The following is a 21747-nucleotide window of genomic DNA, read 5'->3' on the forward strand; positions in this document are numbered from 1 at the left end:
AACATGGAACCACCACAGGCAGGACGTTCCTGTGTGGTCTCCAAACATGGAGGTGAGTGAAGAGACAAGGATACTCGTGTGTGTGAATGCACAGAGGAACGCTGATATTTATTATAGAAATCTTGCTGTTGTGTGTGTGTGTCAGGATGGGGGCGCTCTGGGGCGGAGTCAGGGGATGCCCGCCCACCTGATGGAGGAGACGCTCATGAAACAGCAGCAGCAGATGGAGGAGGACCAGAGATGGCTGGAGCAGGAGGAGAGCTTCCTGGTACTGACACAACATCTCTCTCTTACATCATAGGGCTTGCAAAATAACATTTGAATTTCAAATTAAAAAAAGGAAGAAATCTCAAATCTCAAAAAATCTCAAAAGTGTGAAAAGTGAAAATAAGAAATAAAGTTCTAAATAAGTTCTAAATATAAAATATTACATATATATAAATATTTAAAGTTATTATTATTATTATTATTATTATTATTATTATTGTAAATTTTATTAGTTTTATTACATGTGAAAATGTTGAAATGTGATGAATGTTTAGCCTGAAAAAGCCATTCAAACTGGTTTTAAATATTTATCAAATATAACAGATATACACATTAAAATGTTAAAATATTTTTAATTGTTGTTATTGTTAGTAATCGTAGTAGTAAATTTAAATTAAATATTAGTATTAGTAGTATTTAGTAGTAATAAAAAAAATATTCCTATTTATGTATCATTTTATTTAGAGGAAAAATAATTAAATATTTATAATATATTGCGTAATTACCTATTATTTTGTTGTTGTTAATAATAATAATAACAAATTATTATTATTATTATTATCATCATCATCATGAATATTATTATTATTATTTTTCAACTTATTTATAATTTATTAAAATATATTGAAATATGTAATAGCAAATATAATAATACACTTATAAAATAAGTAATATATTGTTTTAAATATTTATAAAATATTACATATATACACATATTAAGTTATTATTATTATTACTGCTAATTGTATTAATTTTATTATATGTGAAAATGTTGAAATGTGATGAATTTCAAGCATGAAAAAAATCATTCAAATTAGTTTTACATATTTATAAAATATAACAGATTTACAAATATTACAATGTTAAAATATTTTTCATTGTTATTATAAATAATAGTAATAGTACATTTAAATTAAATTAGTAATTAAAGAAAATAATTAAAGAAAACATATTGAAATCATTTTTATTATTATTAAAAATAGATAGATAGATAGATAGATAGATAGATAGAGAAATTTGATAGTAATTAATAGTACTTGATAAATTAAAAATATATAATAATAATAATACGTTTTTCATTAAATGACCCATAGCGGATCAGCTGATCTCTCTCACTTCCTGCTTTTCTTTGGCTTGTTGGTCTTTGGCTCTGAGTGTGTTTGGCATTTGCATCTGTTGTTGTTGTTACTCTGAGAAAGAGAAGGAACAAAATGAAGATGTCCTGATCTCCCAAATTCAGTCCTGGTAAAAAACAAAGCTATAAATCTGTGAGCACCTGTAACCAGAAACACGCCTTCATTCACCAGAGACCTGGAAACAGAAACCGTTTTATCCGTCACGTCTGTATCTCTGCCAGACGCCGGACGTGCCCCCCAGATCCGTCCGCTAGTGTGTTTCTCAAGCTGCTTATTTCCAGATGATATTTTAGGCGTCACATTTTCAGTACAGTGGGAATGTTGGTGGAAATGTTGCCTGAGAAGACTTTCCTGTGTGTCGAGAGAGAGACAGAGAGAGGGAGAGAAAGAGAGGCGTTTAATTGACACTTACCAGATTTGACACGCAAGTGAGTTTTACCACAGGCTGAAGCTGTAGATTTGAGGATTTTTGTCAGGAGAGGTTCGGCTGTAATATCGCTCTCCGTCCAGTGGAAACTTGGGCTGCCGCTGAGTGCGCGTGTCATTAGCGATCGTTTCGTTGGCAGTGAAGTTTGGTGGGAATCGGTGGAAACCCGATGTGGTTAGTGCCGTTCTGAGAACCGTAAAACTCTCAGCTGAACAGTGGCATCTGTGTAGTCTATTTCATTCTGTGATTAGGGGAAAAAACTAAATACTCTTCTCAAAAAGAAAGAATCAGAGCGTCTGGAGTGAACACTGATTTGACCAAAATCTATTAAAAAATCTGTAAATCTTAAAATAAATAAATAAATCTATAAATCATAAAAATTCATTTTATAAAATTGGTTAAACAAAAAATAGTACACATCAAAATATAATTATATTGAATGTTCAATGAATAAATGGTTTATATATTAAATAACCATGTCTTATTGCATATATATATATTTTTTTTATTTGTCTTTTTTTTCAATTTTAGTTTATTTCTGTATAGTTAATGAATTTTTGTATTCATTTTTAATTATGTATATATATTTTTTCTTAATTATTTTTATTTATTTATTAATTTATATGTATAATTTATATTTTTTTTAATCTTGAAACATAATTTTTTATTCATTTTTAGTTATTTTTGCATGTATTTTGTGTAATAAAATAAGAAATGTAATTCTTTTTAATTATTTTTGTATGTATTTTATTTATAGAATAGAATAGAAAATAAGAAAGATAATTCTATAGTTTTCATTAATAATTTGAATTTGTTTTTATATTTATATTTATGTTTTTTATTTCAGTTTTAGACTAAAAATGTTCTGTTTATTTGTAGTTTATTATTTTTTTTATAATTTTTAATTATATACATGAAAAAGGTATAGATTTATTTAATATTTTGATTTGTTTTTATATTTATATTTCTGTCAATTTTAATTTTGGATAGTTTTTTCAGTTTATTTCTATATAGTTTTACACTTTTTATTAATGTTTCATTAGTTAATATATTTATATATATATATAGAAAATATATAATATAATAGAAAAATATATAAACTACTGAAAATATATATAATAATAAAAGTAAAGGTAGTTTTTATATTTACATTTTAATTTTAGATCTTTTTTTATTTATTTCTGTACAGTTTATTAACTTTTTTGTAATTAATTTTTAATTATATATATATATATATATATATATATATATATATATATATATATATATATATATATATACAATAAAATAAAAAAATATTGATAAGTTATTTTATTCATTAAGATTTTATTAATATTTTGATTTGTTTTTATATTTATATCTCTGTATTAATTTTCATTTTGGATAGTTTATATATATATATATATATATATATATATATAAAGTAAAGGTAGTTTGTTTGTATATTTACATTTTAATTTTAGATTGTGTATATATACATATTTTATAGATTTTATTTTGTGTATATATATATATATATGTGTCCAAGTAGCTTCAATTAAAAGAGAAAATGAAAGGAGATGAAGTTTTTTTTTTTTTTTTTTTTTTTTTTTTTTGCCTGTATGGTATTAAATTACCTTAAATTACATATATATATTATTATACACATCTTATTCAAGTAATGAAGATATATATAATGAAATAAAAAAGTTTTTTGAGTTTGTTTTTATATTTATATTTCTCTTTTCAATTTTCATTACTTGAATAAGATGTGTATAATAATATATATATATGTAATTTAAGGTAATTTAATACCATACAGGCAAAAAAAAAAAAAAAAACTTCATCTCCTTTAATTTTCTCTTTTATTTGAAGCTACTTGGACACAAATCAAAAGATCTGATGTAAAACCGATTCACATTATGAAACATTTCAGTTCAAAACAAAAGGTTCAAAACAGTCAAATTAAGATTTTAAAACAGTTCAGACTCTATTAAGCCACATTTGAAAGTCTTTTAATGTTTGCACAGTATGCAATTTCATCCTTGTTTTGAGTTTTCTGGAAACATCCAATTATCATCTGACAAAATAAAATCTAGTGCTTTTGCATAAAACAAATTTTTCAGCAGTCTGATTCAACAACAGCAAAAGAAAGAAAGATGCAAGCAGCAAAAAATGTGATCACTTACGCTTCATTCATTGCACTGGGAATGGAAAGTCAAATCGAGCGCAGTGCATTATGGGTTACAGTATTCCATGCAGTTGTATCCTTGGCAAATGCAGACATTCCTCTGGGTTTTCCATGCATGCACATTTGCATATTGCATATTACTTTCTTTTCAAACAGTATGTGGTGCATGAGCGAGATCGAGCGTTTATCGGGGTTCGGCAGCACATACCAGGAGCTTTTTCTGTTTGTGTAAAACCAGTGGGAGGAAAGGAAAGCGTGGGATGTGAAAGAGAGGACAGACCAAAAGGAAAAGACGTTTCAGGGAGTCTGAGAGAGGAAAAGCAGTCAGAGAGGGAGGGAGAGAGAAAGAGAGAGCAGGAATCTGCCGCTCTGAGTTTCTGCAGTCAGCCTCTTCAGAGCTTCCTGAAGACTCACATCTCACATGGAAACGCACACAACTCGCTCTTTCCTCGCCCTCGGACGCTCCGCACACGGGATGCATCTTTTCAAGTTCTGTTTCGGAAAGACGGTAACTAGACTTCCATAGTGCAGGAGGATGTTGGGTTAGGAGGTTCTTTTGAAGTTGTTGAGCTTTTGTAGATGCGTTGTTGAGCAAGGACTCGCTGTGTTGTTTGTTAAGATCTGTCAGATCAGAAACTGGACTTATTAGGGAATTTTAATATTGTCATTTACAAGCCTGGAAAAGTCATGCAAATTAATGTAGTTTTTAAAAGTCATGCGCATTTCTAGAGTGAAAATAGTAAGTCAAAATGTTAAAATATATATAGAAAATACATATACATACAGACACATCTAAATATAAAATGTTTTAGTAGTAGTAGTAGTAGTGTTTATTCTTTTATTTTGTATAAAATTTTAAATTTGTAATTTCCAAACCTGCAAGTTTATATGATCTTAAATAGACATTAAAATTTGTAGAGTGGAAATAAGAAATAGTTTTAAAAGGGAAAAAACTTACTTAAACTTATCTAAATATTGAAATATTATTACAGGTAAAATAATAGTAATAATAATTATAAGATTAAAAAAAGAATTATAAAATAGTTGTAATTATTTATAAAATATTACAATGTTTATTAGTAGTAGTAGTAGTCAGTATGTTTATTATTGTAATTTTACAAATCTTAAATTTGTAATTTCCAAACCTGGGAAAGACATGCAAATTAATATTATCTTAAAAAGTCATGAAAATGTCTAGACTGAAAATAAGAAATTAAGGTTTAAATGTAAAAAACAAACAAATTATTTACATTTATCTAAATAGTGATAAAATATTAGGGGTAAAATAATAATAATAATAATAATAATAATAATAATAATAATTATTATTATTATTATTATTATAAGATTTTCACAATTTAAAAATATTTAAAAATATTTAAATATTTATATATTATATATATATATATATATATATATATATATATATATAAATAGTTGTAATTATTTATAAAATATTACAATGTTTAGTAGTAGTAGTAGTAGTAGTCAGTATGTTTATTATTTTATTTTTACAAATTTTAAATTTGTAATTTCCAAACCTGGGAAGGCATACAAATGAATATTACCTTATAAAATAGTAGTAATTATTTATAAATATTACAATGTTTAGTAGTAGTAGTAATGTATATATTTATATGTTTTTATTATTATTATTATTATTATTATTACTATTATTGTAAAAGGTTTACAAAATTAATATAATCTTTAAAAAAATCATGAAAAAAATATGTGAAAAGATTTAAATTTTCAAAAGTTAAAAAAATCAAGTCAAATACTTAAATATTATGTATGTATGTATTTTGTTTTTATAATAATAATAATAATTATTATTATTATTATAAAAAGGTTTACAGAAATCATCAATATTTAAAACAATTATAAAATAGTTATATTATCTATTTATTATTATTATTGTTGTTGTTAGTAGTAGTATATACATTAGTAGTAGTAATGTATGTATTTTTATAATTATTATTATTATTATTATTATTATTATTATTATTATTATAAAAGGTTTACAAAATTAATATAATCTTGAAAAAAACATGAAAAAATCTGTGAAAATAAGATTTACATTTTCACAAGTTAAAAAATGATTAGTAGTAGTAGTAATAATGTATTTAAATATTATCTATCTATCTGTCTATCTATCGTATCTTGTGTAAAAACCTTGATTTTTGAAATTGTGATTTCCAAGCCTGAAAAAGTTATGCAAGTTAATGTAAACTTAATGAAAAAAATACATGCATTTTTTACTTTTCTAATTTTAATTAATTAATTAATTAATTTATTTATTATTATTATATTTGTTGTTTTTGATATTGTTTTATGTATGCTTTTTAATCCAGTAATCACAAACAACTGGAAAAGCCAATGGAATTCATCGGTCATGTGATGTGGGAAAGATGATGACATAATCAGATGAAAGTTTCTCATAAATATTTAATGTTTTCTTCCAAGTGATGCATGATTTGAATCCTTTTAAATGATGTTTAAATGATGGCTTGTGTTTGTTTAGAAGCCGGAGTCGAGGAACTCGAGGGGCAGCATCGATCGTGAGGACAGTGCTCTCCAGACCCCGGTGAGTGGCTTCCCATAATTCCTTGCTTGTTTTTGTTTCTTCCCTGAGGGAGATTTACAGTGCCACAGCGAGGACACAATCTGTTTCTCACTTCCTGTTCGAGTCGCAGCCAGTTATACCGATCACACTCAGCCAGAATCCTTCGAACAGATGAAAAACAGCCTCGAACACATCAGAAAGAAATTCATTTAGAGGAATCTGAGAACCTGAGAGGACAAATAACACAGGGAGGGTCGATTAAAGGAGCATCGTGGGGTTTTTCTGTAACAGATGAAGCCAGAAATGGGAATCCCAAGTGCCATCATTATCTTTGATGTATAATGAGTGAAAAACAGGCGTCATTTCACAGGAGCACCACAAACCAGCCTCGTTTACTGGCTGTAATTACAGCAGATCCGCACAGAGGCTGTAGAGAGTGACGGGTTTGCTTAGATTCAAGGGTGAAACTCATTTTTGGACCTGAAATATGCTTGGCTTTCCCACAAACTACCCACAATTCCACAGGGCCCCGGTGGGCAGCGTGAACCCAGTGTGCTGTAAAACCGAAGTCTGGAGGAGGAGGTGTTTTAAACACTTGTTTGTGATTGTGTTTTCTTTCAGATGGGGAAGCACGTTTACCAGCCCGTGGGTAAAGCAGGTACAAACACATCCAGTACATTTCAAGTGTGCATTTTCAATACAGTTTAAACAATGATGAATCAATGTTATATTTTTTTACATAAAGCAAATCCAGGTTTTACCTGGTCATGAAAAACCTGGCAATATAATTTGGAAAGTTGTCATTTTTAGGCCTAAAAAAAAGTCATGATAGTTACTGAAATCTTTTGGAAATTTCTGGCGTTGGTTATTTTAAAAAGTCTGAAATATATATAATTGTAATATTTAATTTTAGAATTTTTATAATTAAATTAGTATTTTATTACACTTTTATAAAAATGTAGAATTTTATTATAGAAATTTAGCAGTTTAATTTTAGTTACAGTAATTTTGTGTGGTGTGTTTGTAATTGTTATTAGTTTTCTATGTTTATAGTTTATGTATTTAATATTTTGTTACGTAATTTTCATAACTATAAATTTTATATAATATAATTTAAATGATTATATAAATATGTAATTATTATATAATTTCTGATCAATGTCTGCTCACAAAGAATTTTTTTTATTTCGTTTTTTTTTCTGTAATTTTGTGGTGTGGTGTAGTTTTGTATTTATTTTATTTTTTATAGGTGTATGAAGTTTTAGTTATTAGTTATTTAATTCAATGAATTTATATATTTATTATTCAATGAAATTTAGCAGTTTAATAATAGTTTTAGTAAATTTGTGGTGTTTTTGTAATTTTTATTAGTTTTTTGTTTATATCATTTTAGTAATTTTATATATCTAATATTTAATTTTTGTGTTGTAAGTTTTATTTATTTTTTAATGTTTATATAGTTTTAGTTATTTGTTATTTTGTGGTATTTAATTAAGTGAATTAAGATATTTATAACTCAGTGAAATGTACCAGTATAATTTTAATAAGTTTTAGTAATTTTGTAATTGTGGTGTAAAAGTGGTGTGTTTGTAATTTTTATTATTTTTTATGTTTATATAGTTTTATTAGATTTATATATTAAATATTTTATAGTATTTAAATATATGTCTTTTATATTTAAGTATATGTTTAGATATTTGATATTAGGTGATAATACTATTATTAGTAAAACAATATATTAGATATTTGTTCTTCCTTGATATCTATTCAAGAAAGTGTATAAATAAAAGATACAACTGCCCTGCAAGAAAGGCTGTTTTAAGACTTTTAACTTAAAAAATACGTATACAAACATAATTAACATTTTCATACAAATCATTTTTACAATAAGTCTATAGTATTGTAATGCCAAAAGGTTGTGTAAATATCAGGCAACATTGCATTTTTGTTGCATTAATACAGAAATGCAAATTTGCATTTATCACCAGCTTTGAATGCGTCTCATCCAATCAGAATTGACCCTTCGCAAACAGCTTGACTGACAGGCGATCTGACCAATCATAACGCCGATTCTGTCATTCTGTCTGACAAACAAATCAGACAGAAGAGTAGATTAACTTCGGTGGACTTAAACATTAAATTTTTTTGTCTTTCCGCGTTTGAAATGAAATCCATTCTGATGTTCGTTCATTGAGCGTGTTGTCAGTTTCCTCTTTGCTCCTCGATCTCACGTCATGTTTGTCATACATAGCAACAGTAACTAAGAAGGGTGGCGTATTGCGAAGGATCAGTTGTTTTATAATGCCTAATATGCTAGTTGGAGGCCAGAGAATAATTTGTTTCCTCCTGTGTCCAACAGAACATGTGGCTCCTCCAAAGAAACCGCCCCGTCCCGGCGCTCCGAGTCACCTGACCAACCTGAACCCCGTGGACAGTTACAACGAGGGCGTCAAGGTACTTTATACTCCCTTAACTAATGAACTAACATACCTAGGCATGGTGTTGTATTAACATCTTTGAGAGGTGAATGCTGAGATGTGTGCAGCATGCTGATTGGCTGTTGTGTTGTGCATGCTGCTCTCACCAACAATAAACTCCACGAACCCTTGAGTTTCCTGCACACGCTCACCCACATAGAGTTCGGATAGAGTTGATCTTCGTCAGCAAAACACAGAGAACACACTCCAGCCAAACCTCGAAGACAAACCACCACATACACACCGATCAGGGCACAAACGCTTGCTCAGTAGTGCACCTCGAGTTCAGCGAATAAAAAAACACACTTGTGGGAAAATCCACATTCATCCTGAAAACAAAAATAGTTTTTCTGACCCTCTTGTTTTCGGTATTATATACACTGCCGTTCAAAAGTTTGGGATCAGTAAGATTTTAAATGTCTTTTAAAGAAGTCTCTTAACAGTAATATTGTGAAATATTATTACAATATAAAATAATGGTTTCTATTTTAACATACTTTAAAATATAATTTATTTCCATGATGCAAAGCTGTATTTTCATCATCATTACTCCAGTCTTCAGTGCCACATGATCCTTCAGAAATCATTCTAATAAGCTGATTTATTATTAATTTTGGAAATATATTTTGGAACCTGTGATACTTTTTCAGGATTCTGATGAATAAAAACTTTAAAAAAACATCATTTATTTAAAATATAATTTTTTTTCTAACAGTGTAAGTCTTTGCTATCACTTTTTATCAATTTAACACATGCTTGCTGAATGAAAGTATTCATTTCTTTTCAAAAAAAGAATATATGTAAACTTTTAAATGGTGTATTGTTACAAAAGACTTCTATTTTAAATAAATGCTGTTCTTTTTAACTTTTTATTTATTAAAGAATCCTGAAAAAAGTATCTCAGGTTCCAAAAAAAAAATAAAAAAAACAGCAAAAACATGTTTTCAACACTGATAATAAATTAACATATCAGTATGATTTCTAAAAGGATCATGTGACACTGAAGACTGGAGTAATGATGCTGAAAATTCAGCTTTGATCACAGGAATAAATTGCATTTTAAAATATATTCCCATAGAAAACACTTATTTTACATATATATATACATATATATATATATATACACACACATATACATATATATTTTTTTTATTATTACTTTTTATTTTAATATATTTAAACTTTGGTTATTGTGCTTTATTCAAGAATATATATATATATATATATATCTATATATATATGTATATATATAGATATATAGATAGATATATAGATATATATATATAGATATATATATATATATATATATATATATATATATATATAGTTAGTTAGTTAGTTAGTTAGTTGAAATGGTGCCTTGACAAGTAGTTAAATTAAAATGTTATATAAGTTACTTTTTTTTTTAAATATATATTATATATATATATATATATATATATATATATATATGTATGTATGTATGTATTTCATTTAAGTTAATGTTTATTTCATTCAGGTAACAAAAGTGTTAATTTTGTTTTTAGCTTTAGTTAACTATAATAGCATCACAGGGGTCACGACCCGCCACACACGCACACACGCACACACACACACACACACGCACACACTCAACTGCGCCAAGAATTTTTTGGGAGCCGTGTTTACTTTTTCCGTGGCTCTTATATAAGAGGTCAGTTTTGCTTGGATCTATTTTTTTATTTTTCCTGTTGTTTTAACCTTCCAGTTGATTCTCGTGAGAAGCCTTTGAATATTCAGCTAGATAAAAGATGGCAAAAAAATGGTCTTTTCTCAGAAGAGAAACTAAAGAACTTGTTTTTCAGATTTTGAAAAGAGAAGATTGTTTTTTGTTTTTCCCCACACCTGTCTGTGAACCATTGAGAAACACTTTAAAAATCATGTGATGTGAGTCAGATTTGAAACATTTGTTGATTTTGACGATAAAATTCCACTTAGGGTTATTATAGTTCACTACAATTAAAACTAAAATGAAATTATAAAACACTTTTGTTACTTGGAATAAACTTTGCCCGAAATGGAATAAGATATAAAAGTTAGACTTATTTTATTTTAACTAGTGGCCAAGGAAACATTTTTCTTTTTAATTTAGTTTTAACTTGATGTAATAAAACAACAAGAAAATATATTAAAAATAAATGCTAATTTAAAATTAAATATTTATAAAATTGCACTGCAACTAATTTGCCAGTTTTTAGGAGGGAATATTCATTTTTTATTTTTCTTTGGTCTTATGTAAGAGGAACGGATTCTCAAGCAAATCCTAATGCTTTGAAAATGTAACCATATTAAAAATCCCAGAAAATCATATTAAAAGTGGACAGAGAAGCTGAACTAACAGATCATGTTTCTTTTGGATTTTGTTTGACATCTGAAGCATCTGAAGCTGAACGATGTTTTATAATCACACGATCTGTTTCCCATCACACGCTCAGACGTCACACCTCCTCTAAACCTTAAGCTGCATGACTTTTATTAGTTTTGTTTTGGTTTGTTTGCTTGTTTTGCATTATTAATCGTTTGTTCTGTTTTCCTGCATCCCGCTTTCCCTCCACACACGCTCACCTGCTTTATGCTGCACTGTTGCACGTAGCCCTGGAGGGTAAGACCTGTGTGTGTCCGTGTGTACATGTGTGTTATTCTCACACTCATCTGATCAAAGTCAACAATGGATGTTTTATTTTTCTGTACATGTGAATCACAGGAATCACTTCTGTTGAAGAATTAATTTTAATTGTACACAAATAATGACAATTTTATCCTATTTTATACATTTTATTCTGATCATTTTATTACTTATTTTGCAAATAAAATGTTAATAAAACAAATAAAAAAATTCAAAGTCAAATATTTATTCAAAAAATGTTGTACTTGTTGACCTGCAAGTGACCATTAATCAACATCAGAGAATCAATAATTATAGATTTATCCATTTTAATGACCTCCTTCATGAAATTCCAGCCATTTTATTTATAAATTACTTATAATTTTATTATTTATAATTAATTAAATCCTAAAAATGTTAATTAAACAAATAATTTGAAAATAATGTATATATTAAAAATGACTCATTGGTTTACCTTCATGTCATGTGGCCGTTAATCAACATCAGAGATACATGAACTAGATTTATTAATTATAATCCTGATTACCTTCATAAAATCCCTATTTTATCCTTTTCATTTTTAAATCACTTATGATAATATTACTTATAATTAATCTTAAAAATGTAAAAATTAAAACAAACAAAAAATGTAAAATAAAATAAACCATAGAACCAGAGAACCATCATTTTAGAATTATAAATTATAATAATTCCTCTTTCAATCTGTCACTTTTCTGATCGTTTTAACTTATATTTAACTTATATATTAAATGTTAATCAAAACATATCATTTAAAATATTTTTAAAAATTACATATTTTGTCATGAGAACATTAATCAACATCAGAGAACCATAAATGATTTAAGATTTATCAATTATAATGTCTATCTTTATTAAATTCCAAATTTATTTAGATAATTTCATTTCTAAAGCACTTATATTTTATATATTAATTAGATAATTTCATTTCTAAAGCACTATTATATATTATTATATATATTACATATTTATATTTATTTATTTATTTTTTAAATAAAAGTTTAAATAAAATACATTTAATGATAATTAAATTAAATGATTTATTTAAGAAATAAATGCAATTAAAAATATTTACTAAGAAGATGAAATATAGTATTTGTTGACCTGTGATCATCAGTTTATAAAAATGATTGTCTTCATAAAATTTCATTTTTATTCTGATTGTTTTATCTTCAGCATTTGTCTTTTATTTTTTCTTCAAACTAATCTTCAACATGAAATTTTATTTGAAGAGTTTTAAGTTTTATATTTGTGACTCTGGATCACAAAACCAGTCATAAGTCAATTATGTGAAAGCTAAATAAATACATTTTCCATTAATGTATGATTTGTTAGGATACGACAATATTTGGCCGAGATACAACTGTTTGAACGATTTGAAAATCTCAATGTCAGAGATCAAAATATCAAAATATTGAAAAAATCACCTTTCAAGTTGTTCAAATGAAGTTCTTAGCAATGTATATTACTAATCAAAAATTAGGTTTTGATATATTTACGGTAGTAAATTTACAAAATATCTTCATGGAACATGATCTTTACTTAATATCCTAATGATTTTTAGCATAAAATAAAAATCAATAATTTTGACCCATACAGTGTATTTTTGGCTATTGCTACAAATATACCTGTGCTACTTATGACTGGTTTTGTGGTCCAGGGTCACATTTGTGATTTTTAAGCCTGCAAAAGTCATGAAAATGAGTAAACAAAAACAAAAATTAAATGGAAATGAGTAAAAAATATTTGAGTATTGAGCTTTATTTCAATAAGTGCTAATGTTGATAATCTTCTTTGAACTTTCAGTGTAATTATTTAAAGTTATTAATTCAAATCTGATTATTTAAAATCCATATCCAGTAATCATAAGCGCTGGGAGAAGATCTTGCAAAAAAGTTTTGGAAATGTGTTGGTGTGAAGTGTGGGAAAGCATTTTGGGTTTGTGGTTCGGTAATGATGTAGAGCTGCTGCTGCTGCCACCTGCTGGTGTGATCCAGTGCTGCTGATTCCCTCCTGCTGATCCAATCCTGTCTTCATTCTCAGATCCAGCCTCAGGAAATCAGTCCTCCTCCCACAGCAAACCTGGACCGCTCCAATGATAAGGTGTATGAGAACGTGACGGGGCTGGTGAAGGCCGTGATCGAGATGTCCAGCCGCATCCAGCCCGCGCCGCCCGAGGAGTACGTCCCTATGGTGAAGGTAACAGGAGCAGGGGCATGCTGGGATACTCTCATGACACCTGTCTCTGTCTGACGTGTGTTTGATGAGTTTCTCTGGTGTTGCTTCACAGGATGTTGGACTGGCGCTCAGGACTTTACTAGCGACGGTAGACGAGACCATCCCAGTGTTACCGGCCAGCACTCACAGAGAGGTCAGACCAGCTCACACTGTTTACACATTTACACTCACCTCTTCAGCTGCATCAGGGACCATTTTTATTTTTTTATTCTTTTTATTCAATTTTTGTTTTTCTATTCTGTTAAAACTCAAACTAATTTTAAGTGATAAATCAATTAATTTTAAAATGTACTTATACAAAGATTCATGAGTTTTTGTTGCATTAACCATTACATTATTTGCTGTAAATTGATCATTTTATTGGTGCTCCAATTATTCTGTTAAAAAAAAAAGGGGGGTTATGATTAACTATAACTAAACCTAAAACTTGGGGGGAAAAAAAATAGAAAGAAGAAAATGAAAAATTTAAGCTAATCTATATATTATATATTATATTATTTTATATATATATATATATATTATTATTATTATTATTATTATTATTATTATTATTATTATTTTTTTTTTTTTTTTTTTTTACATATATACCATATACTCTTTTACTGTTTTTGCAGCAGGTTTATAATTAATTTTATATGTATATTTTATATATATGTGTATAATAAATATATATGTATATGTGTATGTATGTGTGTGTGTGTACTTGTTTTCGCTACATTGTGGGGACCAAATGTCCCCACAAGGATAGTAAAACCTGACATTTTTGACATTGTGGGGACCAGCCTGCGGTCCCCATGGGTACAAAAGCTTACAAATCATACAGAATGAGTTTTTTTGAGAAAGTAAAAATGCAGAAAGTTTTCTGTAAGGGTTAGGTTTAGGGGTAGGGTTAGGGTAAGGGGATAGAAAATACAGTGTGGACAGTATACAAACCATTGCGCCTATGGAGAGTCCCCACAAAGATAATAAACCAGACGTGTGTGTGTGTGTGTGTGTGTATTTTTTTTTTTTTTTTTTTTTTTTTTTTTTAGGAAAAAAATCAGTAAATGAAAATGAAAAATTAGAATATTAGAATTAAACTTTGAAAAAAAAAAAAAAAATAGTAATATTAAAAAAAGACAAAACATTGTTTGCAAAAAATACTTACTGCTTTATTTTATTACAAATTTATTTTATTTATTTTATTTTATCATCTGCATACTAATTCACATTAATAATAATGAGAATAATAGTAATAATAAATAAATACTGTTTATATAAATATAATTATTTAATATAATATTTATTCCAGCTCCAGCATTGTAAGTTAGAGAATGCATGACTTGAGGAAAGTTTATGTATGTGTGTATTTATTTATTTATTTTTATTTTTGTAATTTAAAATATAATATTTCAGGTTTGTAGAGCTAATCCATTTGCCCTACAATGTTATGATTTACATGTTAAAATGACTTCATTATAATAATAATAATAATAATAATAATGGATTATTATTTCATAGATTGTATATAAATTGATATTATTAAATTTTATGATTATTAATACTATTAAATAAAGTAGTAAACAAAATAATTAATATAAGTAAATAAAATAAGTAAATAAGTAAATAAAAAATCAATTATCTAAGAAAATTAATATAATAACAATAATTTTATTTGTGACCCTGGACCACGAAACCAGTCTTAAGCAGCACTTAATATATTATATTAATTATATAATATATTTGTAGCAATAGCCAAAAATACATTGTATGGGTCAAAATTAATCGATGTTTCTTTTATGCCAAAAATCATTAGGATATTAAGTAGAGATCATTTTCCATGAAGATATTTTGTAAATTTCTTACTGTAAATATATCAAAACTTAAATTTTGATTAGTAATGCATTGCTAAGAACTTCATTTGAACAACTTTAAAGGTGATTTTCCCCAATATTTGGATTTTTTTTTGCACCCTAAGATTCCAGATTTTCAAATCGTTGTATCTCAGCCTAACAAACCATACATCAATGGAAAGCTTATTTACTCAATAGTAATATTTGTCTTAATTTCTTCTTTTTCAAATGTTCAAACCATCAAGCTTTTATTTTAGCATATGCAGCCCTTGCTTCCTTTTTTTCTCTTCTTTGTTCTTTTGCTTTTGGAAAAAAGTTTTGTTTTACATAATCATTCAGTTTATTGCAAACTCATTCCACAGATCATTTTGTTTGTTTCAGATCGAGATGGCTCAGAAGCTGTTGAACTCAGACCTGGCGGAGCTCATTAACAAGATGCGTCTGGCGCAGCAGTACGTCTTAACCAGCCTGCAGCAGGACTACAAGAAACAGATGCTGACGGCGGCTCACGCGCTCGCCGTCGACGCCAAGAACCTGCTGGACGTCATCGACCAAGCGCGGCTGAAGATGCTGGCCCACGGCCGCTCGCTCTAGCTCCTCCTGATGCTGGATCATCACCGGAGGGACGCTTTGCCAAAAAACATCAGCGGGACCTTGATCACCAACCAGACGTTATACAAATAAACCTTTTATAATAGAGATTCATGGGGATTTGGAGAAGATATCGCAGACGTATTGTTTTATAACCGTTAGCAGCATCATCTTTTATTTTGTATCCAGAAATGAAGTCGGTCTTACACGTTTCTCAGCGCTGGAGAATCTGCAACTGGAACCCAATGAACTCCGATAATGTTTTTCCAATGATCCAAAGGCTTCTCAATGTCACGTTATTTTATATAGTCCATATGCTGATCTCAAAGTTCAGTGATCAAGGTGCTCAACATCATCCTCTGAGACACTCAGGGGTTTCGATGCGCCGAGAGACACGACGAGACGCTCTCATGTACAGACTCACAAAGCCAAACCACATATTTAACAGATTTTTAAGGAATCACAGCTATTGTATGAAATTAAGAGAGGGAAAATCCTGACGTGAACCTTATCACGTTGGGTTCTGATGCGAATATAGTCACATATCAGTCACTTGAAGCACATATTGGTAAATTGTTATAATCAAAGCTGCCTTCTGAATTCATTTTAAGAGACTTAATTCTGTAAAATCATGTTTTTTTTTTTTACCACACTAGGGTTTAAAGTAACCCATTTTGAGTTTGGTCTAGAGTTACTTTTGTGTACAGAACAATCGTGAAATCCATTTTGTCATTGATATAAATTATTCTCAGGAAGAAGCAACTGTACAGATCTTTTAACTAATAAAATGTCATTATCTTTATCTGAATGTGTCTTGGTCTTATTTCTGCTTGTAATTTTTACATTTTTTACATATTCAATTTATTTATCAGTGGTTTCATTTAATCTTTTAGTTGATAATTGTTGGATTTTAATATACAAATCTGGTAACACTTTACAATAAAGTGTCATTTGTTAATATTAGCTACCATATTAACATCAATGAACAATACATTTATTACACTATTAACTTTGTTAATGTTCATAAAAAATGATTTTCATAATGCATTAGGAAACGCTTTGTAGTTAACGTTAACTTATGAACCGTATTGTAAAGTGTTACCAAAAATCTGAAATCAAAATGATTGTCTGAAACCTTTGCTAAATTATGCATTTTACAGTTTTTTGATATTTTTAATATGCATTTACTCTTAATATTTTTAGTTTTATATATTGTAAATGCAATTAAATTTATTGTATTATTTTTGACCAGTCTTTTGAATATTTTCATACATTATTTTATTTATTTTATTTAACCTTTATATTACAAAAATAAAAAAAAAAAACACACCTTTGCAGTATGAAGAACGATAAATATTATAAGAACATCTTTAAAAAAAAAAAAAAAAAGTTTCTTAATTTTTGACCAGTCTTTTGAATATTTTTATAAATATAATTACTAAATTTTTTGGTAATAAATGCACTTACCTGAAACCAACTACTTTAAATTAGTTTGGAAAGATGGTTCTTTTAAATAGCATTACTCCTATAACATTTACGCCACCTTATAAATTAATATTAAATAAATATAAAACTGCACAAATCCATGGATGTAAAGACTTTTAGACTGGCAAATGTAAGCTAATTTTTTATATTTTCTATAAACTGAGCAAAAAAAGTTAACACTTCACAATAAAGTCCAATCAATGCATTAAAATTAACAATGAATAGTTGTATTTTTAACATTTTTAGTTCTGATCAGAACTATCAATACATTCAACTTTTTACTATATTAAATCAAGCTAACATTGATTGACAAATACGTCTTTTATTAGTTTTATTAGTACCTTATTGTGAAGTGTTAGCCAAAACATGCTTTAACTCCATATTAAAACAATTAAACAGCATCTCATTATGGTTTGAAAAACTTATTCTTTAGGTCTACTGAGTACTTTGATTTAACCAAAACGCAACCACAAACCAGCATCCCAGGAACGACACGAACAGCATCGACGTTTCAACGTTTTTTTTATTAAAAGAGTCGCTTTAGTCGAACAGACCGAAGCCCATGTCGTCATCGGACTCCTCAGACTCTTCCTTCTTTTCCTCTTTCTTCTCCTCCACCTTGGCTGTAATGCAAACACAAAACAAGTTCAGAAACAAATCTCAGCAATTAAATCAAACACACGTGGAAGTATCTGAATGAGATCCGTGACGTTACCTGGTGCATCTCCACCTGCGGGAGCAGCAGCACCACCAGCGGCAGCGGCGGCCGGGGCGGCTCCACCACCGGCTCCGACGTTGCAGATCAGGCTGCCGATGTCAACGCTGGCCAGAGCCTGAACACAGGAAATGACATTAGTCTCAGAATCAAGATGCACCATGACATGAATGTTCAAGGTTCCCAAAAAAGTGCAAGTGGCAAGGAAGTAAACGCACCTTAGCGAAGAGACCAGGCCAGAAGGGCTCGATGGTCACACCGGCGGCCTTGATCAGAGCGTTCAGCTTGTCCTCCTGCAAAAACACAACCAGAGAGAATTAAAACATCAGTTTATGACTGTATCTGGATGCTTTCCTAATAAAACAAGTAAATACTGTGGCAGTAAAATGATACAGTGATGTTAACGTCACAGGACTGTCAAACAGAAACACATAGTACCACAAAACCAGTCTTAAATATCGCAAGTATATTTGTAGCAATAGCCAAAAATACATTGTATGGGTCAAAATTAATCAATGTTTCTTTTATGCCAAAAATCATTAGGATATTAAGTAAAAATCATGTTCCATGAACATATTTTGTAAATTTCTTACCGGAAACATATCAAAACTTAAAGGAGAAGTCCACTTCCAGAACCACAATTCACAAATAATTTACTCACCTCCTTGTCATCCAAGATGTTCATGTCTTTCTGTCTTCAGTCGTAAAGAAATTGTTTTTTGAGGAAAACATTTCAGCATTTTTCTTCATATAATGGACTTGATTGGTGCCCTGATTTTGAACTTCCAAAATGTTGTTTAAAAGCAGCTTCAAAGGGCTCTAAACGATCCCAGCTGAGGGTCTTATCTAGAGAAACAATCGATCATTGTTTTCGAAAAAAAAAAGTTTGTATTTTTTTTTTTTTTTTTCTTTAAAAGCACAAAAACTTGTGTAGCACAGGCTCTGGGATGAATGAATCACTCCTTGAGACGACTCGTTCACAGAGACTGCGCTACACAAGCTTTTGTGCTTTTAAAAAAAAAAAAAAAAAAAAAAAAAAAAAAAAATACAAATTTTTATTTTTTCGAAAACAATGACCGATTGTCACACTAGATAAGACCCTTCTTCCTCGTCTGGGATCGCTTAGAGCCTTTGAAGCTGCATTTAAACTACATTTTGGAAGTGCAAAAATCAATTTGAAGTCCAATATATGGAGAAAAATCCTAAAATGTTTTCCTCAAAAACCATAATTTCTTCACAACTGAAGACAGAAAGACATGAACATCTTGGATGACAAGGGGGTGAGTAAATTATTTTTAAATCATTGTTCTGGAAGTGGACTTCTCCAATTTTTGAATGGTAACATGCACTGCTAAGAACTTTATTTGAACAACTTTAAAAGTGATTTTCTCAATATTGAGATTTTTTTGCAACCTCAGAATGCAGGTTTTCAAATAGTCGTATCTTGGTTAAATATTGTCCCATCCTAATTGTCCCATCCTATCCATTGATGTATTTCCTCATTTATTCATCTTACTTATAAATCTCAATTTCTCAAAACAAATTGACCCTTATGACTGGTTTTGTGGTGGTCCAGGGTCACGTGTGTTATTCTATTAAGAATACCATAGTATCGCATGTAAAAACCAGGCTATGAATACTGTAACCATACAATACACCAGTCAAAAGTTTTTGAAGAAGAAGATTTTTTTTTTTTTTAAATAAGTCTCTTCTGCTTACCAAGCATGCATTTATAAAATACAGCAAAAGCAGCAAAATATTTTTACCATTTAAAAAACCTTTTTTTCTATTTTTTGTTTAAAATTTAATTTCTGTGATCAAAGCTGAATTTTCAGCATCATTACTCCAGTCTTCAGTGTCACATGATCCTTCAGAAATCATTCTAATATGATGATTTGCTGTTCAAGAAAATATATTATTATCAGTATTTAAAACAGCTGAGTAGAAGTTAACACTACCATTTAGCAAGAATGCTTTAAATCAAGTGATGATAAAGACATTTGTTATTAAAGATTTCTATTTTAAATAAATGCTATTCTTCTGAACTTTCTATTCATCACAGAAACCTGAAATTTTACTCTGTTTTCAACATATAAAAAATTGAGCAGCAAATCAGAATATTGGAATGATTTCTGAAGGATCACGTGACTGGAGTAATGAGACTAAAAAAATCTGTTTTGATCACAGAAAAAAAAAAAAATCAATATGTTACTGTTTTGCTGTACTTTAAATCATATAAATGCAGGCTTGCGGAGCAGAAGAGACTTACTTAAACAAAAAAACATTAAAAATCTTACTGTTCAAAAACTTTTGACTGGTAACGTGAGTGTAAGTAACTTACTAACGTACTACAGTGACATTACTATGGTACAGGGATGTTATCAGGTGGTGGTACTGTATGATAAGGGTCACATTGTGACATTTTACCCTGAATAAGAGTGTAAAATAATGTGGTAAACATTGAAACTGAAAAGGCGCGCCAGTCTCCGTGCTAATGTACCACGCGTTTCCAAAAACACCCTTGAACTGTTGCTTTCACATGTAAACATGAAATTTAAGTTTTAATAACACACTTAATCCATTCGGCAACAAACTGAGCTGTACAGAAACATAAATAACTCAAAATAAGTGAAATATCAATGTCACATGTGTATAAACAGCGCCGGTGTCCCGGATGTTCGTGCCGCGGCTCAAACCCTTCACACTCACCGTGACTGTAACTTCATCATCATGGAGGATGAGAGCGGAGTAAATACAGGCCAGCTCGGACACAGATGCCATTGTTCTTTGAGTAGGTTAATGTTTTAGACGTGGATGCCTAAATTTGACGGTGCTAGTCGCCGGATTCAAAGGCCTTAGCTTCGTGAGAAGAACCGAGCACGTCAAACACTGCGTTGCCAGTGAACGGAAAGGGCCGAAAAGGGGCGGAGCGATGGCTTTTATAGCTTTGTGCGTCACTTCAGTGGGCGGGACATGCGTAGAGATCAGAAGCTGTGATTGGCTCATGTCTTCTGTCAATTATTTTGTACATCCGCGTGTTCGTGAGAGCGCTAAATCTGTTAAATATAAAAATAATGTATAACAGGAACATGCATAAAATTCAAAGTATAGTATAAAACTATATTATACAAAGTATATATATAAAAAGAGGAAAAATAAAACAAATTAAAAAATAACTCATCAG

General features: G+C 29.3%; 2 protein-coding genes across 6 annotated transcripts in view; one reads left to right on the forward strand and one right to left on the reverse strand.

The window, feature by feature from the left end:
- ptk2aa (protein tyrosine kinase 2aa) overlaps nt 1-17165 on the forward strand; it is a 92446-nt gene extending 75281 nt beyond the window's left edge. For all 5 annotated transcript variants that reach the window (XM_051136212.1, XM_051136208.1, XM_051136210.1 and 2 more), the window contains 8 exons: nt 1-52; nt 146-268; nt 6522-6584; nt 7185-7221; nt 8923-9017; nt 13746-13901; nt 13993-14073; nt 16154-17165. The exon at nt 1-52 is cut by the window's left edge and continues 74 nt beyond it. In XM_051136212.1, the coding sequence (XP_050992169.1) occupies nt 1-52; nt 146-268; nt 6522-6584; nt 7185-7221; nt 8923-9017; nt 13746-13901; nt 13993-14073; nt 16154-16366 (820 nt within the window). In that variant the 3' untranslated portion in view covers nt 16367-17165. The remainder of the gene's footprint in view (nt 53-145; nt 269-6521; nt 6585-7184; nt 7222-8922; nt 9018-13745; nt 13902-13992; nt 14074-16153) is intronic.
- Nucleotides 17166-18353: 1188 nt separating this feature from the next.
- Nucleotides 18354-21481, reverse strand: rplp1 (ribosomal protein, large, P1). The gene is made up of 4 exons (XM_051136213.1): nt 21273-21481; nt 18782-18856; nt 18564-18681; nt 18354-18471 (listed from the first exon to the last, which is right to left on the reverse strand). The coding sequence occupies exons 1-4, from the start codon at nt 21342-21344 to the stop codon at nt 18389-18391; spliced, it is 348 nt and encodes a 115-aa protein (XP_050992170.1). The 5' UTR covers nt 21345-21481; the 3' UTR covers nt 18354-18388.
- Nucleotides 21482-21747: the final 266 nt, after the last annotated feature.

The sequence above is a fragment of the Labeo rohita genome, chromosome 19 (assembly GCF_022985175.1).
Source record: "Labeo rohita strain BAU-BD-2019 chromosome 19, IGBB_LRoh.1.0, whole genome shotgun sequence".
In the NCBI taxonomy this organism is placed as follows: domain Eukaryota; kingdom Metazoa; phylum Chordata; class Actinopteri; order Cypriniformes; family Cyprinidae; genus Labeo; species Labeo rohita.

Coding starts and splice junctions, on each gene's coding strand:
- rplp1 (XM_051136213.1), bottom strand. CDS start 21,344: ATGGCATCTGTGTCCGAGCTGGCCTGTATTTACTCCGCTCTCATCCTC. Junction 18,857..21,272: donor ATGATGAAGTTACAGTCACG/GTGAGTGTGAAG, acceptor GTGTTTTTGCAG/GAGGACAAGCTGAACGCTCT. Junction 18,472..18,563: donor CGCAGGTGGAGATGCACCAG/GTAACGTCACGG, acceptor TTTGCATTACAG/CCAAGGTGGAGGAGAAGAAA.